This window comes from Rhinolophus hipposideros (assembly GCF_964194185.1).
Source record: "Rhinolophus hipposideros genome assembly, chromosome: 26".
Lineage (NCBI taxonomy): Eukaryota > Metazoa > Chordata > Mammalia > Chiroptera > Rhinolophidae > Rhinolophus > Rhinolophus hipposideros.
Genome location: NC_138072.1, coordinates 3,582,222 through 3,604,115, shown reverse-complemented (window position 1 = coordinate 3,604,115; position 21,894 = coordinate 3,582,222). Strand labels below are relative to the sequence as shown.

The 21,894-nt window shown below is 35.1% G+C and overlaps 1 protein-coding gene across 9 annotated transcripts in view; it reads right to left on the bottom strand.

The window, feature by feature from the left end:
- KCNT2 (potassium sodium-activated channel subfamily T member 2) overlaps positions 1-21,894 on the bottom strand; it is a 230,867-nt gene that overhangs the window by 44,008 nt on the left and 164,965 nt on the right. For 7 of the 9 annotated variants that reach the window (XR_013992629.1, XR_013992630.1, XR_013992631.1 and 4 more), the window contains 6 exons: positions 20,715-20,944; positions 18,646-18,859; positions 16,541-16,646; positions 13,830-14,002; positions 9,394-9,465; positions 5,834-5,968 (listed from right to left, as the gene is read on the bottom strand). Coding sequence is in view for 6 of the 9 variants with exons in the window: in XM_081038922.1 (XP_080895048.1) it covers positions 5,834-5,968; positions 9,394-9,465; positions 13,830-14,002; positions 16,541-16,646; positions 18,646-18,859; positions 20,715-20,944 (930 nt within the window). In the remaining 3 variants the exon portion in view is untranslated. The remainder of the gene's footprint in view (positions 1-5,833; positions 5,969-9,393; positions 9,466-13,829; positions 14,003-16,540; positions 16,647-18,645; positions 18,860-20,714; positions 20,945-21,894) is intronic. The other 2 variants (XM_081038923.1, XM_081038926.1) reach the window with 1 other exon arrangement.

Below are 21,894 nucleotides of genomic sequence, written 5' to 3'. Positions count from 1 at the left end.
TGTGAAGCTTAGAGATCTGGATTGCGAAAGACAGCAGTCAGGTATACAGTAGGTACTGTTTCTCAGTTGTGGTCACATGACTGCTTTCGTAGTTCCCCCCACACACACACGCACACATTGCTATTTCTCCATGAAATGCACTTTCTTTCCTCCTCATTCTCTGTATTTTAACATTCCAACTATTATTTAAAGTTCTTCTCAACTCTAAATGAAGTGAAGTCTTAAAAAGGCTTAAAATCAGAATCGTTCTCTCCTCACTGTGATTTATATGAATTATTACACTGTCTCACACCAATCTCTGGTTGGTTTTATCCATGCCTAGGCTCTCCTATGAAATCCTGAGAGCGAAAAAGGCAGTTACTCTCTCAACAGAGGGTAATAGATTTATGCACCTTATATTTCATTAATTAATAAGTCATTGTCACAATAAATAATTTCTCATTCTTGTTTGTGTATTTGGGTTTAATAGATAAAATTTTGATGAAGAGAATGTTGCAGTTTAACTAGTTTATGTAGCGACACCATACAATCGTATTTTTTTAGGAGCTCTTTCTTCTCGCTCTAAAGTCACCCCAATGATAGTAAGTTTGATAAAGTAGAGTTCATTTTTTTCAGAAACTTTTGAAAAATAGAAGAGTGGCCTGATGGAAAAAAAATATCAATTGACTTTTGGGCCAGCACAACTCCATCTGCTAAGCTTAGGAAACACCACCATCTGCCAAATCTCATACCATCTGGAGGTTCCAGAAATATTTATTTAAGAAATATTTTAAAACAATGTAACTGGAAATTAATAAAGGAAACCTCAACTAAAATTAGGGTGGGAAAGTCCCATAGCTCACACCCTACAACTAGTAAATTACATCAAACAGGAAGAAGTGAAGAACACCAAACAGAAAGACCATGCCAATTACAACCTCAGTTAATTCAGTTAGACCCAACCGGAAGAGAAAGCTCTGCTCTCCAAGACATATAAAAAACTATGAAGTGAAATTTCTGCCTTTAAATTAGACTCTATGATCTAATAGAGGAAACTAAAAATATTCGTAAATTATAAGACTGTAAATAATTTTCTAAGGTTGATGAATGTGGCTGACTGTTCACAGATTAAGGAGACTCTAGTAAATGGATAGCTTATGAGAAACACCTAGAACACTGTTGAAATACAAGGCAAGATAAGGAATGTATGCCAAAAGACACAGCTGCAAACAAATGAAAGTTTATTTAATCTTTTGAGATTTTTTTTCATTTTCTTTGAGAAATACAGCTTTTAGCTTTCATATGTAATATTACTCGAACATTGGGTAAATTTGTGATTAGTTGATCATATCATCTTTTTCTAACACATTATATCAAATACAAGTATACACTTCTGTGATAGATATATTTGAGGTCTTAGTAAGAGGGAGTGATAATATGATTGACTGTATTTAAGTGACTTGTGGAGATGAAATTAGATAAGACAACAAAATGTATGACGTGCCTGCCCTGTTCTGTATAAATAAGCCTATACCATTTGTGTTATTTTAAACTGAGAACTTGACTGCGTTATCTAAGTCTGCCACCTAGTGAAAATCTAGAACTAGATAATACTTAAATAGTAAAACGTTTTATTGCAGAGTCTTTAATATCAATAAAGTATTACTTGTATTAAATTATAATGTTTTATATTTATAAATTTGGTTGTCTAATAGATTTCGTTGTATGTCGTTAAAATGCTAATACTTTAAATCTATTGCTGAGCCTTAATATGACCTACATACCTTTTGCATATAGGACATTTTAGAAATCAAATGGCATAAGTCCCTTTTCCCTCAGTACTAGGGTCCTAATAAAGCAATAATGTAATTGAAAAATGATATAGTTTGTTCTACTTAAAACTTTTCTACAATTAATTTATGTTCTGACTCAGTGATGTAAGAATAATTGCGGAGATGTGTAAAATATCTATGGAATAGTTCTCTGCCATTCTTAATTAGTTCAATAAATATTTTTGATATGCCCAGTTATGCTAACCCCAACATAAAGATGAAAAATAGACCATATACTTCATTTCACAGGCCACTAGGAGAATTCACACTGGCTGCAATTGTATATTAAAGAAAACCAAACAACCATAGACCCTATAAATTTGGAAAATGTTTCCAATACTTTAGTTTTTTTTAACTAAGCTAGTGTGTTACATTATAAATTATGATCTGTTGTGTGCCTGGGAAGGATATTTCTGAATAACAGGGTTTTACATAACAGATAGGCATATAGACACACTTAGATACATGAAACACTAGTTTTAGATTACAGGTAGTGTCAACACTAACACAAATATGAAGTGTTCGGTTTTGTTTGTGTCACCTAAATCATCTTCCTTAACCACTTCCAACACGGACACTCTTGCCTACTCAATGTGTAAGAATCAGTTCCCTTAGAGAGAGAGCCCTAGTCTTGAATCCTAACTGGTCTGTTATTCAGCCACTGTGATTGAATTTCTGGTTGCCTGGTGTTACTTGTAAGGGTCACTGGATCCTATCTCTGGAATGTTGTCATCTGCTTCTAGGGAATTTTGTGCAAGGTGGTGGATAGACAACCTGAAAGGACAATACTGGGGGTGGGGAGAAAGGAAATAGTGAGATCAGTGTCGGCTCATAGTAGGTACTCAGTAAATATCTGTGTAGGGTTTCAGCACAGGAGTGATTATAATGATTGATCTTGGAATTGAATCTGGGTAAGAAGGGAGGAAAAGCCCTCAGGTGACTATAGACAAATGGACAGTGAAAAAGTAGTAGAATCTGTGAACAGTAGGTTTCAACTTGGGACAAATAATGATGAAGAGTTGGAGGTATTTTAAGAAATAGGTGGAAATAAGTAGTGTACTCAGACAGTTGAATGAAACTGAGAATATGGGAGGTAAAATTATTGGTACTTCAAGGTAAAGGCTATGACCATGAGAAGAAGTGGCTAAGGGAAGATAATGAGAAGATCATTTATGTAGGGTTGTGGAAATCGTTAAGAATCGTGGAAGGGCAAGGTTGGCCCAGAGTCACAGTGAATCAAGAACTGAAATCTTCAAGAAACGTGAAGAGTGTCCCCAAGGATGGTAACTGATTACACCTACAAAATGAAACTCCTAAGTCTGCACAATGTTGGTCATTTATCTACATAGATGATACTTCCTGTGCCACAGAGACCTATTGTTGTCTTACTGTTTTGTCAGGTAAGACTAGCCTAATTTAGCATGCATAGATTAGCAACTCAACAACTACTTCACTGACAAAGTTTCATAGAATTTTTTTTCCTGAAAAAATTATGTACTTAGTGAACTAATGATACAGTCAGACCTCTCTATCACCAATTTCCACATCCATGGATTTAACCAACCTTGGATTGAAAATACTGGAAAAACAATGTTTCTTGTTGCTGACGTGTATGCTGTAGTTTGCACCTAAATGGTTGTATTTGTATTGAACATGCACAGACTTTTCTTCTTGTCGTTATTCTCTAAACAACACAGTGTAACAACTATTTACATAGCACTCACATTGTATTAAGTATTATAAGTAACCTAAACCTTAAAGTATACAGGAAGATACGCATAGGTTATATGCAGATACGGGGCCATTTTATATAAGGAACGTGAGTATTCGCAGATTTGGGTATCAGCAGAGATTCCTAGAACCAGTGTCCCAAGGATACCAAAGGAAGATTTTAATGACTTTATAGGCATGGAAAGGAGAACATAGAAGTAATTACTTTACAATTCGGGTATCGAATAGTTCTTTTGATATCTCTACTTGAAACAATTCAGTGTAGATGTATATACGCACATAAAAATTCCAGAATTTCTTAAATATTCTGCTGAAGATAGGTGATCTTAATAATTAAGGGATTCAGATTTATTCATCCGTTCATCATGCACTCTTTCAACATGTGATTGCCTCCTCACTCAGGTTCTTGGAAGGCCACCTTTGCACAGTCAGTTACCACATGCATAACTGTCTTTAGTTATTCTGGACAGTTAGTTTGTTTTAAAAGATGAATTAGAGTCTTTGTACCTCTCGGTAAGATAGGGATATGTTATTATCATGGAATCAAAGTAATTTATTCTGACAATATACAATAAAAGTCAAATCAATAGAAATTTCACCATAATAGAAATAAACTCACAGGAAGTTCAAAATTAAAATGGCGTGTTTAATCGAAAAGACCCAGGATATCCTCTCCTGTTAAAATTATAATTAGCTTTTGCTAAGCATGAAGTAAAAAAAAGTATGATTTGACTTTATTCATTGGCCATAAATCTCATCCTTCTGAATTAATTTTCTATCCTGCAATTTCCTTTTTCATTCTCTAGAGAGAAAAGAATTGCTTAGATATGCCATATTTTAAACATGTGCTATGCTCCCTTTAAATGTACTACTTAATATATTATAGCTCAGTAACTTGTTAGCTGAGTTCTGATGAACTGCCACATCAGAGTAACGTTAGAGGGTGTATTTCTCCTTCTGGAACAAGAGGTTCTTGTACAAGTTCCGTGTCAATTTTCCAGGTGCTGTGACAGATTCTTTTTATACCTGATTTCCCGTCCTTACATTAACACTGCAAAAGGGTTCATTAATTTCTGTATATTTCTTATAGATGAGGGAAATAATTTCAACAAGGTTAAGAAACACGTTTGAGGTCACAGAGTTACTGAGTGCCTGCTGGAACCTCAGGATGGAGGTTGTATCAGATGGAGTTCCTTCTGTGAGATTCCATGGCCAGTGGCTTTTTCTCCCTGCCACATGAACGTGATAATTATGCTACTAATGATCATAGCAGCTAACGTTCATTGAGTAATTGGAAACTACCAGACTCATATATTTTTAAATGTCAAACAGCCTGTGATTAAGACATTGAGGTTTAGAGAAGGAAAGTAATTCGCCAGAGGTCACAAAATAGTCATCGTCACATAGACTCACACTGAGGCTCTGTCTTCTAAATTCCGAACTCAAACAAATAATTATTCCCAGTATACGCTTTGCTACAATATGAAGCTCTGAGTTGGAGTGAGGGGAGATGACGACAGAGTTCAGGCTGTTTTATTTACTTTCGTAATGTCGTAGCTCAGTTATTTCCTTTAGACATTAGCAAAACTCCAAACACTGAAACAATTTTACATATTTATGTTTTAAAATGAATCAGGCCACTTGACACAGATATCTTGATTTATAGGTGATTTTGACTTTGCTTATAGCATGAACTTTCCTCTGATCAGGATTGTTCATATTTACCCAAAGTTGACCAACGTGGAAATTCCTATCTGCCTGAATTCAATCCAAGAAAGAGAGGAAAGCAGTCCGGAGAAGGTTGTGACTTGGCTCCTAACGTGGGTGAATTACCTGCTCATAGCCCGGCAACCTTTCATTCCGAGTTGCCCAGTATGTACATGCTTATCTTTGACCACTGCTGGGTATCCACCTGAAACTCGAACACGCAAGGTCCATCACAGATGATGGCTGGTACCGCACACAATGTTTTAGAATTTGTTCTTGTTGAACTATACAAGAAAACAGACTAATCATTCTATTCATTTTTAGAAGACTCACTGACCTGGTGTTAAGAATTTAACTTCACATTGCGCCAGTCATGCTTTAGGTGCTAAGTAAGTATTTGTTCTATGGTCAAAAGGATGAAGGTAATTTCAGGGTTAAGTGTCTCATGTTCGTTCCTTCTACAAAGAGTCAGAGTGAAGTATCTCACAGATGCTCGGCAGGAAGTAAATGACAGGGCAGCATTATTAAGACATGCACCTGAAAAACGGCTGCAAATGAGAGAGCAACGTTATCATGACATTTACCTGAACAGGGTCTGCACGTTTACAATCGTTTTGGCATCTGCCATGTAGTCTTCTTCGGCACTCATGGTGCTCTCTTTGTCCACAACCACCATATTGGCAGCAAAGGTCACTCCACACCTGAGTAAGTCATCTAGGCTTTGATAAAAATCAAGAGAAAAGGGGGCTTTCAGTAAATCACAGTAGCAGAATTGGTGCTCAAACTTGCTTAACCCCCGTGCTTGGACAGGTTGCCCTTGTAGGTGGCTTTCGCAGGGTGAGCAGGACCAGATGTTGTCGGAAATCACCATACGATACTCTCTACTGATATTAAATCAGTTGTGTTGGGGGCTCTTTACGTTTTATTATTTTTCAACTGTTTCAAGCATATGTGTTAGGAATCTTTAATAATATTTATTAATTATGTAAATAAAACATGGAAAACACCCATTTTTCAATCAAATAGAACAGGTTAGAACCTTGTTTGTAACAGCACACTATTTCAAAGACATGTTTACATTTTTTTGTCCCTACGGTGCTTTGGGTAAGAGTAGAAATGAATACTTATGTTAATTTAGATGGTCAAGCCTAATAAAGAAATATAAACTGGGAAATGTTTATTTTTAAATTTATATTCTTTCTTTGTGTAAAGCTACGTGCTACAGATAGGTCCTATACAGCCAAAAGAATGGAAAATATATAAATATCAGTGGTATTCAAGCCTACCATTCAGCCAGCCTAGTTTTTGAGCAAGTGACTGAATGAGCTGGTTTCTTTGGTTGCATTAAATAACTCTGCTAAACTAGGATACAAGTCCTTATGAATTATAAAAAAGTCAGTCTTTCCCCCTACTACTGATAAAAACTTGATCCAGCAATGAATTAAAAGAAAATGTTACCATTGGAGCTGAAACAAGGAAACCATTATCTTATTGTCTCTACTTCATAGAATTAGAAAAATAGAACTGAGTTGGATAAGAGACTCAACTTGAATGAGTGTGAGACTGTTCTAGGTACAGAGTTGATTGATGACAGCTAAGAAGAATTGGGCTAATTGATTTCCACAGCTTCTGATTTAAAACAAGAATTGTAAAATTTAAAGAACAGCAGTCCCTTCTAGATTCTCAAATTGAAGAGTCAGTTGCCTGAAGATCTTTTCCAAGTGCATGGTGATGGCTGAACTAACCATGTCACGTGAAAGGGAGTTGTTTTCTTTTTAAGGGAAGGCAGGAGGCAGGATTTCTTACTCTGTTATAAGGCGAGAGGGCATTACCAAAGCTCTTTGAGCCCAAAGTCCCTAGGAGTAGTCCAGAAAAAATATTGCGCTTGAATCAAGAACAACGTTCTGTGGCAGAGATTTTATGGCTAAAACTGTGGAAACGGAATGTTATTATGAATAAATTTCTTGTGGTGAAAGGGGCTAGGCCCAGAACATCCAATCAATATGACGACTGAGATTAAATCCCTGGGAACTCTTTACTTGGGCGTTCCCTTCATCTAGGATTTTCATCGTAATTGTTCTTAATCTATCACAATGTTGTTTTTTTTAAAGAACTAGGTGGACAAAGAATGTAACTTGGTCCCTTATGACCCATAAAGTTGATGTATATGTCATATTCCTTGAACCCACCTTATTGTAATTTTTAAATGACTTTCTCATATCACAGTTCTTACAATCTTTTTCCCCTAATTAAAAATAACTTCTCCGTTATAATCATCTGTATAGGACAAGGGAAAGATAAGGTGAAAGAAGGTAAGCTTGACTGTAAAATATATAGAGATAGAATTTCAATATGAAAGATGAATATTTCATCAGCCATAAATCACTGAATTGACAGCAATTCCACTATGAAAATACCTGTGCTAAACAGCTAATCCCCATACCTAAATGTGTCAGTTAATTCCATACTCAAAATATTGGCTGTTGTAGTGTACAAAAAACCTTGGCAAATGATTTTAGTAATTATTAAATGAGTTTTAATTTATAGAAAATACAAAAAAATGGAATGGCATTTATTAGCAATCTAGAAACTTTTTGTTCATCGCGTTTTAACTTTCAATTGTTGTTTTTACATTTATTTAATATTGCATTATATTCATTTTTTCCTTTTTTTATTAGAACTGTCGGTTTGTTCTTATAACTGTGTCTATCCTACTTTCTCCACACGATCCAACCTACAAAAAAATCTTCACCATGGTTGCTTTACACAGTCCCGCCACCAGATGGCTGCCTAAGAAAAAAGTCAGTCAAGGATGGAAAAAAGTTAACCGATAATCTACTTGGCAAGGCCTCCCTCTCTACCCTTTTCAAGGAGAACTAGAATGTGAATGTATGAGTGTGGGGAGTGTTTGTGTGTTCTAATTTATTGGAAGTGTTTTTATCGTTGTTGTTAAGGAAAATTCAAACAGAAGCCAAAGAAGACAGTGGTATGGAGAACCTCTGTGTATCAGTCACACAGCTTCAATAGTTATCAACTTGTAGTCAAACCTGTTTCATCTCTAACCCTAGGAATTTGATCATCTCAGTTCTTTTCCTCACCATAAATACTTTTATGGAAGTAGAATTCATTTCATAGTTTACATAGACAAAGATAGATGGGAGGTTTATTTTTTCCTTTAAATGTATTGTTTTTCTAATGAATTTTAGTTTGATAATACTTGTATTTCAGAGTAATATTACTAGTGATAAAATACAGGTTGATTTAACTTTCATGAATTTAAATAGTTTTAGTACATCTAACTACATTTTAGTTAGTTAGTATGACAACTGTTAATGTAAATTATATTAATGTAAAATGTTGGCTAAATATATGTTAGTCTGTTTGGGCTTCAGTATATCCACAGCCCATAAACATTTTCAAAGTTGTAAACTGGTTTTCAACATCTATAGGGTGAAATGTAGTTATGAAAGTTCTCAGTTGATAAAGTTAAGCATTTTATTTTGAAGGTTCTGGCTGACATTCTTTTTAGATACAAAATTAACATTTTATATCAAATTAGTTTTCTGATCTTTTCTATGTTTTTGTGTCACATTCATGCATATAAAATAATGTGTTTTTTAATACTAAAGCTTTGCACACATTTGACCTTTTAATTAACCATTATATTTTTAATTAGAAATTATAAACTCTGATATGTGTTCCTAGAATAAAATAAACTCTTAAGGAAATGCTCCAAATTATAAATGTGACTTAAAATGAGCATTTCTGAATTATTTGGAAGGTTTCCAGAAGTTATAATAATGATATCAATGCATCACGAGGTTAAACTTTTCAGTTTTCTCTACCATGATATCGAGAGGAACAACGGGATTGCTGTAAATGACACAAAATTGTAACAGCTTTAGAAACTAGACAAAATGGACAAAATTGGCATGCAGCAAAATTTGCTTTAATTCTACAATAGATTTCTGCTTAGGAAGTTTGAATACTAGATATGTAATACAAGAACATAAGCTCTACATGCAAAATACATATTTGCAGTACTAAAATGGCAAATTACACTCATCATGCAACACGGGGGCACAGCACAAGACAGACCACAGGACACCACGCTAGTTAGTGTGCCAAAGACTTTGTCACCTACTTGTCAATAGAGCCCACCATGTAGTAAACCATTGGAAACCAACAGATTGCATCCAGAAAATGCATATCTGGCCTAAGTAGCAGATGGGTTACAAAATGAAACACAATGTCACAACAGTTGGCAGTACTTGTAGGGAAAGGAGATAAGTCGACTTAGTTTGCATTTCCAAAACTAAACACCACTGACAAGATTAATTTTAGGTGCTTTTTTCTTAACATTAATTAGAAAATGGCATTTATCCTTGTTATGAATAATACAGTGCACTCAGAATTATAAAAACAAGTTGTATGTCTCCTTTCTAAATCAGAAACATTATGGCATTATGCTACGAAAACACTGAATTGATACATAAGCTTCATTATTATTTAATTACAACTAAAAAGTCTTATCCATGAGTTTAACAATTATTTATGCAGAGAAGGCCTTATAAAAGGAGGAACTAATAATTTTTTTCTTGGGTGACCCAAAGCATAGGGAACTGATTAGCCTACCTACTAAGAGCACGTCTCTCTAAGTAATATACGGAATTCCAACATGCCCCTTAATACAAGTATATCAACATATCAATATATATATACATATAGTATATATATATCCGTGCATTCTATGTATTATATAAAATTAAAATGAAACTAATTCACCTTTTAAATTATTGCTACTTAATATATTGTTGAGTAAATATTTATTATAACTGAAATCCTTACTTATATGCATATTTGAGGAAAGAATCATAAACCTGGAAGTTTCTTTAGAAATCACTTAATCTGTTATGTTTATTTTATGAAGTTATTCTTTCATGCATTTATTCACTCAGCACATATATGTATTCAAAACATTTTACATAATAGACATGTTAATATATTCAGGCATATGCAGAAGCTAATATTGTATTAACTTGTACTATAAGAGATATAGATTTCTTAGAACACATGGACAAAAGCACACAATTACAATATATATCTGAAAAAATAAACAATCGGTTGCACTCAAAAGGCAGAATTGGGAGTGATTTCACAGAGGTGATATTTAATTTGGATGTTAAAGGATGAGTAGGAGTTTGCCCAACAAAAGAGAAGGAGACGAAAAATCTAGGCAGAGGGAAATATGGCACCCCTGATATGCCAGCTGCTTGTCTCAGCTAGATGAAGTCTGTTCTTCCTTGGCTTATTCTCTCCCCATTGAACATCCTCTTATCCCTTTACACTCAAAAAAAAAAAAAAAAAAAAAAAAAAAACCACTGTGGCAACGTTTATTAAATTCCTCCCATCATTTTATGCCCCGTATTATTACATATTATAAACATACCTCAATTCATTTTTTAAATCCTGTTATTCCATATATAAGTTATGTTCACTTCTTTGCTATCAATTATTGATGTTACAAGTTATTTCCAGTATCTTGCTATTAACACATAATACTGGTATAGACATCTTTAGATGACTTTTCTTTCCTGGCATTAGTTTCTATCACTTACTCCAAGACATTCATAGAAGGGATATTAGTGAATCGCAGCTTATAAAATATGTTTATTGCTGGTGATTATGTTGTTTGCAACAAACATTGTAACAGTATACACTGCCAGTAGTCTTCTTTGATGGAGCCATCTAGTTCTCTTTCTGGGCACTGCCCTGCTTCTTCAAATCACAAGGACCACTCTAAGTGCTAACTCAAGACCCTCCACGTCTCTCTCTTTTCCATTTCTCATGAAATGGTTTTATCAGATGACTAGATGACCTTTCAGGTTGGGGTGGTAATCAAAATATTTAAAATCAGTGTGACAATAGACCAAACAGAACAGATGGCCAGCCAGTCAGGAGTTAGACCAGTTCTAATGAACCAGTATCAAGTCCAAGATGTTTTCCGGTGTGACTGGGTTTTATTTAATTACCACAGGAGACCTAGAAGACTTTTATTTGAAAACATTGTGGACACTTATTTTGATATATTAGGTGTGTAAATATTACGTTTAATTTACATTTTAAAGTCCCATACGGATGACATCTGTTATTATTTATGTCTGTTATGTTGATTTAATTGGTTCTTCAACTAAATTTCCTAAATAGCCATGTAGAATATTATTTTCAGCAATGCACGTGTGAATTTAAAATAAAGTCTAACCCCACTAAGTTAATGAATAATTGTGTACAACTATTAATGTACAAATTCTTATAACATGGAAGTATTTTAAAGAATTACACATCTTATTTTTTTTTGTAATATTGTGGATAGATTGCAAAATACTAGTCACTGTAAGGCAACAGGCACCTCATTGTTTAAAAAAAAAAAAAAAAAGATTGCATAAAACTTCCTGGAACATTATGTATTTGTATTTAGCTTTTGTTTCCTCATTCTTGACCAAAGGAACAGAGGGCAACTAATAAAAACGTTAGATACCACTTGCAGGAAGTACACAGAAAGCTAATAGATTTTACAGCACGCAGTCATCCTAACTCTTTGAAAGAAAATCAAACCCCACAAAAATCATCTAATAGTCAACAGCATGTGAATAGTTGGATTGCAAAATGTAAGTCATTAGGAAAGCAAAGGAAATTTTTACTGCAAGGTAATCCACAGTTAAAATATTATTCTTGTTTCTACAAAGAATTGACAAACAATATTTTTTGCATATATCAAGAACTTGTAAGTTAGGTAAGATCATATAGATGAAAAGAATAATGAACTCTGAATTGCGTAGATGGCTCTAATTCTAGAATTGACCTAGGCTTGCGATTGGCAAGCTCAGTCTTCTAGGACTGAGCCCTTAATCTATGGGATCTGATGCTGTCCCCAGGTAGGGGGTCAGGACTGGGTTAAATATTGGTGCCCCAAGAATTGCTTCTTGGAGGTGTGGAGAGCCACACACTCCAACACAATTGAAATTGGGTTGGAACCCACTTAGGAGATTTACGGATCAGGACAAGAAATGTTAATCTTGTACAACTGGGGAAAGGACTGCTTTTACCCTTTGTTTTACCACTGAGATCCTATAAGCACAGTTCCACTTCCACTTTGAGCCTCTTCCTATCTTCCTCTCTGCATTCTGGGCTTGAGTTGATCCACTTTGCTCCAAGCCATACAAGATGGCATATTCTAAGGCAGTGAGCTTGCCAATGTCCCTGTCTTAGATTCTATCTCTAAGGTAGTGGACACAACAAATGCAAAAAGAGTGAAAACCTACCACCTTCACATAGTTAATTGAGCATGTCTTGGATGCCAGTTGAACCAGTCCCTTGGAGCTTCTGACCAGAGAAGGTCCAGAATAAGGGATATATGCAAAGGCCCAGGTGATTTTCAACCACTCTGTTGCCGTAGCCATCCTGGAACCCAAAACTTACTCTCCTAAGATTTGTTTTATTAAGCTTTTATTTCTTCTGACATTGGGTTCCGGCGACTGCTTCTCCACACCTAAGCTAAAGTTACCCCACCTTCCCTTGGATGCCAAAACAATCACTGAATCACGACATCTGAAAATTCCTCAACTGAAATCTCTAGAGGTGTGCTCAGTTTTTAGAATCGATTGCCATTGTGATAATGATGCCTAGAAAGATTCATCAGTGAATATTTTGATATTGGTATGTTTAGAATAAACAATGCCATGAAGTTATAATATACTGGGGAAATAGCTCTGTTCTAAGAGATTTATTCTGATACATTTTAAGACAGAGACAAGGCAACAGGTTTTGACCTCATATAGTTTTATCTTGAAATTCACAGCAATTGAAGAGGAGAGTTGGAAGACCTTGAAATATGGTCTTGACCTAAGGACCATCTGCTCCTAATTTCCAGTCACAGAGAGGAATGTTATAATTTTAAGATACAATGGATTTGACCATAGCACTCAGTGACCTATATTATATTTGCATAAGAATTTTGAAATGCTTAAGTAGTCTAATTTCACAAGAGTCTATGAATCCAACGTTTTCAAAATTAATGAACATGGTAAATCATTAATTATTCATGTCATATTATAAAATATATATTTTAACCGTGGAAGAACTATAATCATTTATGATGATGCATCGTGGTTCAACATACAAAGATGGATCGTTAATATGCTTCTCTGATAATTAACGGTTCTTTAGAAAGACAACCAGAAGTATCCAGTTTTGGCAGAGATTTTCCGGGCTAGTTGATTGATTTAAGGAAAACAACTGTAATTATTTCAGTGGCAGGCTTCCCACTGTTATTGAGCAATGACCACTTACAAAATAGTTTTAAGAGAGAAGCTCAGGATATTTCAGTGATGTTTTAAGTAGTAGTTGTGAAATACAACTATAGACAATGACTGTTTTGTCCCATAGCACGGAATCTGTCTCCCAGTGGATCATGTGCCATAATGTATCTGATTTAAAATATTCTAAGCAAATGAAAAGAAATTATTTTTGACATAGTACTAAAAACTCTTTGTCTCATTTGTGTATTTGAAACATACTTACGGGTTATCCAACAGCAGTACAATGGGATTGAGTTCTTTCTTTGGTCTATAATATGCCCTGAGAGGAACGATAAAATTATACAATCCATTTCCAGCTGTTTCAGCTGCAACTATAATTAGTTTATTTTTGAATCCATAGGCTTTTGCGTCCTCATAGTAGTTATGCTGGCAACTCTAGAGAAGAAAAAATATACAAAGAAATGCCATTTTTATACTCCACTAGCATTTGGTGAAATAATGTAGGGTATATGGATATGTAAAGTTAATCTAACTTAGTAAATCCTTTAGTTTCTAACAACTTTGAAAATAGTTCCATTTTCTATGCCCAGTTCTCCAGCCTGCTTTAGGAAATGGAGATATACATGAATAAGACAACTGAATTACAGTTATGCAGTTTGATGTGAGGAAGAAAAAAGTCAGTAATACGTGTGTACACATATTAAACTTGTAAATTAAACTTGTTGCTAGATGCCATCTGGATATCTGTACTGTAAAATGATCATAATGTGTATGTATATGAAAGCATCATGATATGCACCTTAAATATATACAATTTTTACTTGTCAATCATATTTCAAAAAATGATCTACCTCTGACTTCCATTTACCGAAGTATAGTAATATTATGATTAAATAAACTTGGAACATTCCCAGTACTGAATACCTAAAAGGATAGGTCCAAAAAGGGATCTGTTGTTGTTAGGGGAAAAAAAAGCAAAAACAAATAAACCCTAATTGTCTAAATGTGTACGTGAGCGGGCAAGATAATGATACAAGTACTCTAAAAGTAAAATACTAATAGTAGCAACAAAAACAATAACAGCACATCACGAAGGTCACTCACAGAGAGGTTGTGGAAGGGTGACAGGTTCATTTCGGGGCTATTAAGAACTTCAATATTGATGACATAAAATGAGGGAAAACAGCTAATTTGGGAGACTAAGAAGTAGCTCAATTAGGAAGGAAAAATCAAGGAAAGAAGAGGGAATCTAGTGTTGGAAAACCTTGACCAGGAAGCAGCCAGCTGACACTGATGCAAAATGGAGTGGGCAGCAATGACCCCAAGTCACACACTTCCTAGATGCAGTGGGATTGACTGCACAATCCCACCCCCTCATGGCTGAGTGAGCGCTTGTTACATCATTTGCATAGCTGACCAGCACGCCCAGCCAGCCTGATGCTACCTAAGGACTGGATAATCCCAGGGTGTGACTAGTCTGCACCACTCAGCACCTCCTCCTGCATGACACAGAGATAGGTCACAGCCTTGGGGCTTTAAAGAATCCTTGAATGCCCCTCCAGCAGTGCTCATCTCCAAAACATTAGGCTTTCAGTTATTATCAGACTACCTATTTGGCCAGAAATCATTTCCACTCTCTGCCTCCCAATATTTTTTTTTTTTCTCTTTCATTCTGTGTTTACAAAGTTAAATGCCACCAGAAGTGAATCGAGGTTTTGTGGGGCCTAAAGTTTGTATCATTTTGGAAATCCTCTTTAAGGAAAAATAGCAAAAATAGTGTGAATGTAAAATCAGTCACAGCGTCTCGGAAGGGGCCAATGCAGGTGAATAGGTCCTGCAGCTTACAATGTATTCATGTTGCCAAAAATGCACAGCAAGCCCGAGTATGAAATGCTGCAGGACAGTAAAGTAAAGGCTGAAAAGGAAATAAGGTGCTGAGAGATGGACCGTCCAAGGTCCACACAGCCACTTCCAGAAGAAAAAGGCAGGCCGGTTGCCATGTTCTGTCAGTCTTCCAAAGAGGGACAGCAGCAGCCAGGAGTCATAATGCTCTTCATATGAAAAACAATAGCAAGAATATTAACAAAATGTGTTTGGGGCCTACACATTCTCGAGGTTCCTGGCACTGTGTTAAGCTTTTGACATGTACCAATTTATGTCATTCTCACAAGGGCACTGTGGGGTTCATATTAAAATCACAACCATTTTACAGATGTGGACCGGAAATGTAGTGGTGAAGTTATTCGCCTAAATTTGCACAGGTCGTAAGGAAAGAGGTGGGATTTTTTTCTTTTACTCTAGCTAATTCCAAATTTAGAAAAAAGAAGAAATTCTTGTTTAGATTGGTGACATATTTTGACTTGTGGTGGTGGGATGTTAAGAACCTTTTTATTTGCTTTCCTATTCATCAGGAGAATAAATTCTGATATGGGTCAAACCCAATGGCCAGACCATGAAAGAGAGAAAAAGTCTTGCATTCTTAGAACCTTTCTGTTTGGGATGACTTCTCTGACATATCCAAATAGGAGACCAGACCTGTGGTAAAACCTTTAGAAAAGGAGATATTAAGCAGGTACTGATATAAGCTTGCAGTCTAGTCATTAGTAAATCCTTATGAATAATCTGACCATGTGATTCCGCATTGTGACTTCGACAGGAATGCCTGGTAACAAAAATAGTGCACGTTTGGCCAAAGCAATTTGCGGAAACTGGATGTTGAGAATCTGGCACCTGTTTTCCTCTTCGAAAACATGACTAACTGACTCACTGGGTACTTTTTGTAGAGAGGTAAAGCGTTTGGGTCATCTTAGTACAGTTAAAAAAGTAAAATTTCCCACTTTGTGAAACACATTTCCATTTGAAAAGATGATATTCTTTAAACATGTCATTCAGAATACCACACAAAATTAAAGATATGTAATTGCAAAATGCCATAATTTCTTTTCCCAGAGAAAAACGGTCACACATGTTTACCTTGTCTAGTCGTAAGCAGCAAAATGGCACTTTTTCATGAAGGAGATGACAAAAAGTGGGTGAACTTCCTATATATGGAGAGTAAGGTGGGTAGCCTTTAGCATATCTGTAAAACAATTAGAAATAATGAATTGCCTTGACTAGCACGTGCACAATTGGATGATTAAGTTACAGTCATGTTCCCCTGTAAGTTAGATGCAATGACTTTTTGGGTCGCGATTACATTTTGATAAGGAAATAGATTAGATGGGGGAAGGCGAATAGTGTCTGGAGACCAAATCTGGCCCATCACCTGGTTTTGTGAATTATAAAATGGTTTTTATAATATTAAAAGACTGGGGGGGGGGAATTAAAAGAAGAACACTATTTCATGAGACATGAAAATTATATAAAATTCAAATTGCAGTGTCCACAAGTACAGTTTTGTTGGAACACAGCCTTGCTCCTTCATTTTCTGTATTGTCTGTGAGTGCTTTCATGCTTCAGAAACAGTCTTGAGCAGTTGCAGAAAAGACCATGTGATCCAGAAAGTCTAAAATATTTCCTAGCTAGTTCTTTTCAAATAAAGCTTGCCAATCCTCAGCCTAAAAGATTTAGATAGATTTTTAAAAACAGCAGTGTTAATTTTTACAGGCCACATTTAAAGTAAAATGCATTTGTTATGATTCACTTTCTCAATGTTCATTAGTCATAAATGTATAACTGAAAATGAGTAAATATGTAGTCAATCATTCGGTTAACTCTCCACCACAAAGAGTATTTGCTAGAAGCATGCTTAAAATATTATCAAGAATATGTAGTTTGCTGACATAAAAATGGCCACCTGCACATTTTGGCTGTCCTCATTTTTAAAAAGAAACTATCAAAAAGCAGCAGCATGAATGAAAATTAAGAAATGAAAGAAAATCTTTCCGTTTTTCTGGAAATAAAAAAATATCTCTCCCTGTCAACCTTTTGAGAAGTACACGTAAAGAATTGCAATCACACCTTACCACACCATTTCTAGAAATATATCGGTGGTCAAACCTCTGCTTGTTGCTATCAAATAGCTCATAAATATACCTGAGTGCTATTGATTTCTTAGAGAGTAGACTGTGTTTTGTGGGTATAGCAACACTCCTTGTAATAAATGTTTAAAAAGTGTGAAGGATTAAAAGAAGGATCTTTCTAAGTTTCAACGCTATTTCAGTTCACTGTAGTTCAACTCAACATTAATGGAACATCCATTATATGAAAAATATTGGGAGCAGTGCTACCTAGTGCTACAGCTACCAGTAATTAATATCATTGAATGCTTACTCTGTACAAAAGCATTGTCCTAAGCACGTTTTCTTTATCACCTCAATTAATCTTCATGTGACCGTTATGAGGCAACACTTACACTTGGTTTGCAGATGAAGACATTATGGATCAGATTGTATAATCACGGTCATTTGCACAAAAGCCCTAGCAGGTGGACCTGCTCTGGGAAACACATCCTTTCAGACTCAGTAGTCAAGGCTGTGGACCACTATGCTTTGCTCAAGAAACAAAAATATAATAATAATATGTGGCTACGACAAGTAAACCAACTCCACTGAAGACTAAACTGTGATTAATAGCATGTCGAGTGGTACAATTTACTATGGAAGCTTAGTCGAGAGAACCAGTACGTTTATTCGTTCAAAATGTTATTGGTGTTTACAGTATGAAAAACCCTGCTGAATACCGGAAGTGTAATGGAGGAAGCTATGATACACGTTACTGAATAACTGATGGAATATCAGTAAAGACATGGAATAAAATAAATTAAAGGTAGAAGGTACAATATAACCCAAACCTACAATTACCAAAATGCAGTTTATATCATGGAAATACTGATTTATGTAGTTTTTTTTCTTTAAGGATAAAAGATAATTTAGAGGAAGCCTACAAATATATGTTGAAGTCAGAAATTTGAGGGCTTAGAATAAGCCTTTATAGTGAAGAGAGAGACTGGTGTAGGAAGGCTGGTTTGGTAGAAATACGGAGGATTGCCTCTAGGATACCCAGAAGGTTATGGACATTACTTCCCATGACACGCACAAATGCCAGTACATCTTACAGCTTCGAGGGTCTACACATACTCTAAGTTGGAGGACATTTTTTCATCTGGTGTGGTTTCATCTTCTGATTGATCACTTAGAAGGTCACATGTTTGAATGGAGGACGTGTCTGCAACCTCTAACACAGGAGCTATGCTGGGTCTTCTGATTTCTTTGATTCCCTCTGTAGGAAGAGACAGGGTAGGGCCACTTGCTGATCGACAGCTTGTGTCTTGCAAGTCGATAGCGACAGTGCCTAAAACAATGAAACATGAACATCCGTCAAAGCATGTGCCACAGTTATTACATAATCGATCATTTAATGAACAAAGTAAAATGAGAGACAATCAGTCTGACCAGGATATATATTACTGTTTATCCTCGAATCTCAAAGGTTATTTATTTCTTTTTCATGTGGGCATTTTTGCCATGTGAAAAAAAAAAAATCTATAGCACAAAACATAAGATTTCTGAAATTCTGAAATACTTAGGGATTTAAAGTTAAAAACTACCTTTTTTTCAAGTCACATTTATTTAAAATTAACAAAAAAATTATTGGCCATTTCTGTTTTTGTTTTCCTCATTATATCGCCCCCCCGCCCCGACCCTGCCATTTTGCTGACTTATCTTTTTGATCTGCGACCACTTTTTATATTAAAACCATTAATATTTTATATTTATTCAACAAATATTTATTGAGTACCTACTAAGTGGCAAGCGCTATTCTAGGCATTTGGGACGTGCAGGGAACAAGATAGACCAGGTGTCTACACCTATGGATTTATCCTTAAAATAATGAAGTAGACAAATGAGAAAAACGTCTTTTTAGATCATGATAAATACCATACAGAAAATAAAACAGAAGGATGTGTTAAAGAACAGTGGGGCTGGGAGCAGGAGGAGGAAGGGGCTTTTCGCCAGGTGGGATGGAGGGCTCTTCTGAGGTCCAGACAATGGATTTTTGACTGGAAAGACAACTGCGAGCACACAAGCCATGGGAAAACCTTAAGGAAGTCAGAATAGCAAACCTACATGCTTAAGACCAACCACACTCAGGGTCACACCCTAGATTTTGTAATTATTACTTATTTCACATAATCCTTATTCCTGGCATCTCTTTCTCTGGCACTGACCTTCACCTCCTCTCTTTCCAGTTGGAATTATAATCAGTTAATTTACTACCATTTCAGTTTCCTTCAACCAACATGTCTTTCACTTGTTTCCCTAAACTAAGTTCCATAGTTCATCATTCTCCTCCCTCTCTTAAATGTACACCCAGTGACCATACTTCCTTGTACAACACCCAACAGCTATCATGCCATCTCTTTTCACTCTTGTGCAGCTTGCACTGGGTGGAAACATGAGGGCACAGTAAGGATTCAAGCCAGCCCCTGAAAATTCTGTTGAGAAATTTATCTGTGCAGATGGTAGTCCAGAGCGTGTGTGTGTGTGTGTGTGTATGTAAATGTGAAAAGACTCAGAGAGGCAGAGAAGAATGTACCAGTGTCTTTGAAAAAACAAACAAACAAGAATTTAGATAATGAGGATGAATTAAAATAAGGAATGAAGCTGTGAAAAGGAAAAAGAAATGGGTCCACAGCGTAAGCGAAGGTATTTATATTAATTAATAGGATGTTTTTTTCTTGTGACAGAAACTAAATGTTTGTAGGTTTGTAGGTAGTTTGGTGGCAAAATTTTAAGGAAATTTGTCTGGATCTTTTTTTTTTTTTTTTTAAATTAACATCTGTGTCATAGAAGCCATGTTCAATGGTGAGAATGAGATGGGAATGAAAGGAGAGTTTTAAGAAAAATAATAAATAATTGAAATAACCTGTTGATAACTGCATATAATACTTACAAAAGAAATAAAGATGTTTCAGGTGCTTATATTCTAATCAGAAATATAAAATAATTGTTGGTAGCTTTGAATTGGCTTAATTTCTTACCAATTTAACAGCTTAGAAATTTTGCTCTATATACTTGGTTACACCAAGTTTGTAATACACACAAGTATGTTCTAAATTTGACTTTGAGATTTTAATAAAAATTAAAGTATATTATTATTTTTTTAGAAAGAAGCAAATGGCATTTTCAAGTTGCTTGATACTTACCCATGCTGGCAATTATGCTATGTACAGGTAACCTAGAAGGTCCGTGATAAAATGACCTTGGCACATTGCTTTTTTTCTGCTGGTCTTCATTCTTAAATGCTGAATTCTCTTCTTTGGTAATATTAATATAAAAACATATATCTGTAGCATTCATAATGTAACGAGGACCTGGATTCAGTAAAATATTTTTATTATCCTCCCTCCTAACACCAATCAAGCAGACACCATACCTAAATATAAAAAAGAAAATAAAAGAGTTTAAGAATTGTAACTCAGCAAAGGTCTTAGTTTTGTTAAGTTTCCATATGTAAGGAAATCAGTAAACGATTATAAGGCAAAGGAAAAATAAAGCTCCAAATTAAAAATTTTAAAGATTCATAGTATCCTAATAGTTCAAGGCACTTGCTTTTTACAAGAAAACTGTCGTTAGTGTGTCGTGAAATCAATTTAATTGTAACATATATATGTACATATATGTGTGTGTGTGTGTGTATATATATATATATACATATATATGTGTATATATATATATATATATATGTATATATATGAAGAAGAATAGAAGAGAATAGAAAACATCAAAGTGCATACCATATAGTAAGGGTAATAATTTTTGGTAAAGTTTTTTGTGCATATACTGAGTCTTACCACAAAATGTATATCTTGCTTTGTTCACAAAAGGTAAAACAGTATTTCCTACATTAATCAAAAAAGTTTGAAAACCATTGGCCTAAAGGAGAGAAAGAAACTTACCCAAAGTCACAAGAGAAAGAATCAGGATCCCTAAATTTACTTTTGTTCTGTTTCTACTGTATTTGATTCACTCTAAGTTTTAGAAAAATATTCTTAAATAGTCTTGAATAGATATGCAGCTCAGTTAGGAGAAATAACAACCACTGAAGGTAACATACATTATTTTTAAAATTCTTATATATTTTTTCAGGATAGGCTCCAAAACCAAAATATCCTTAATATTTTTATTTCAATATGCTTACAGTATTACAAATAAATCAAACTTAATGTGATATATAGATGATATATTACAGAATTGTACACCTGAAACCTATATAACTTTACCAACCATTGACACCCCAATAAACTTTAATTAAAAGAATATTTTTGAAACATCATATTGAGAATTAAAGTGGAATACACTGGATATTGGATTAGTAGAATACAC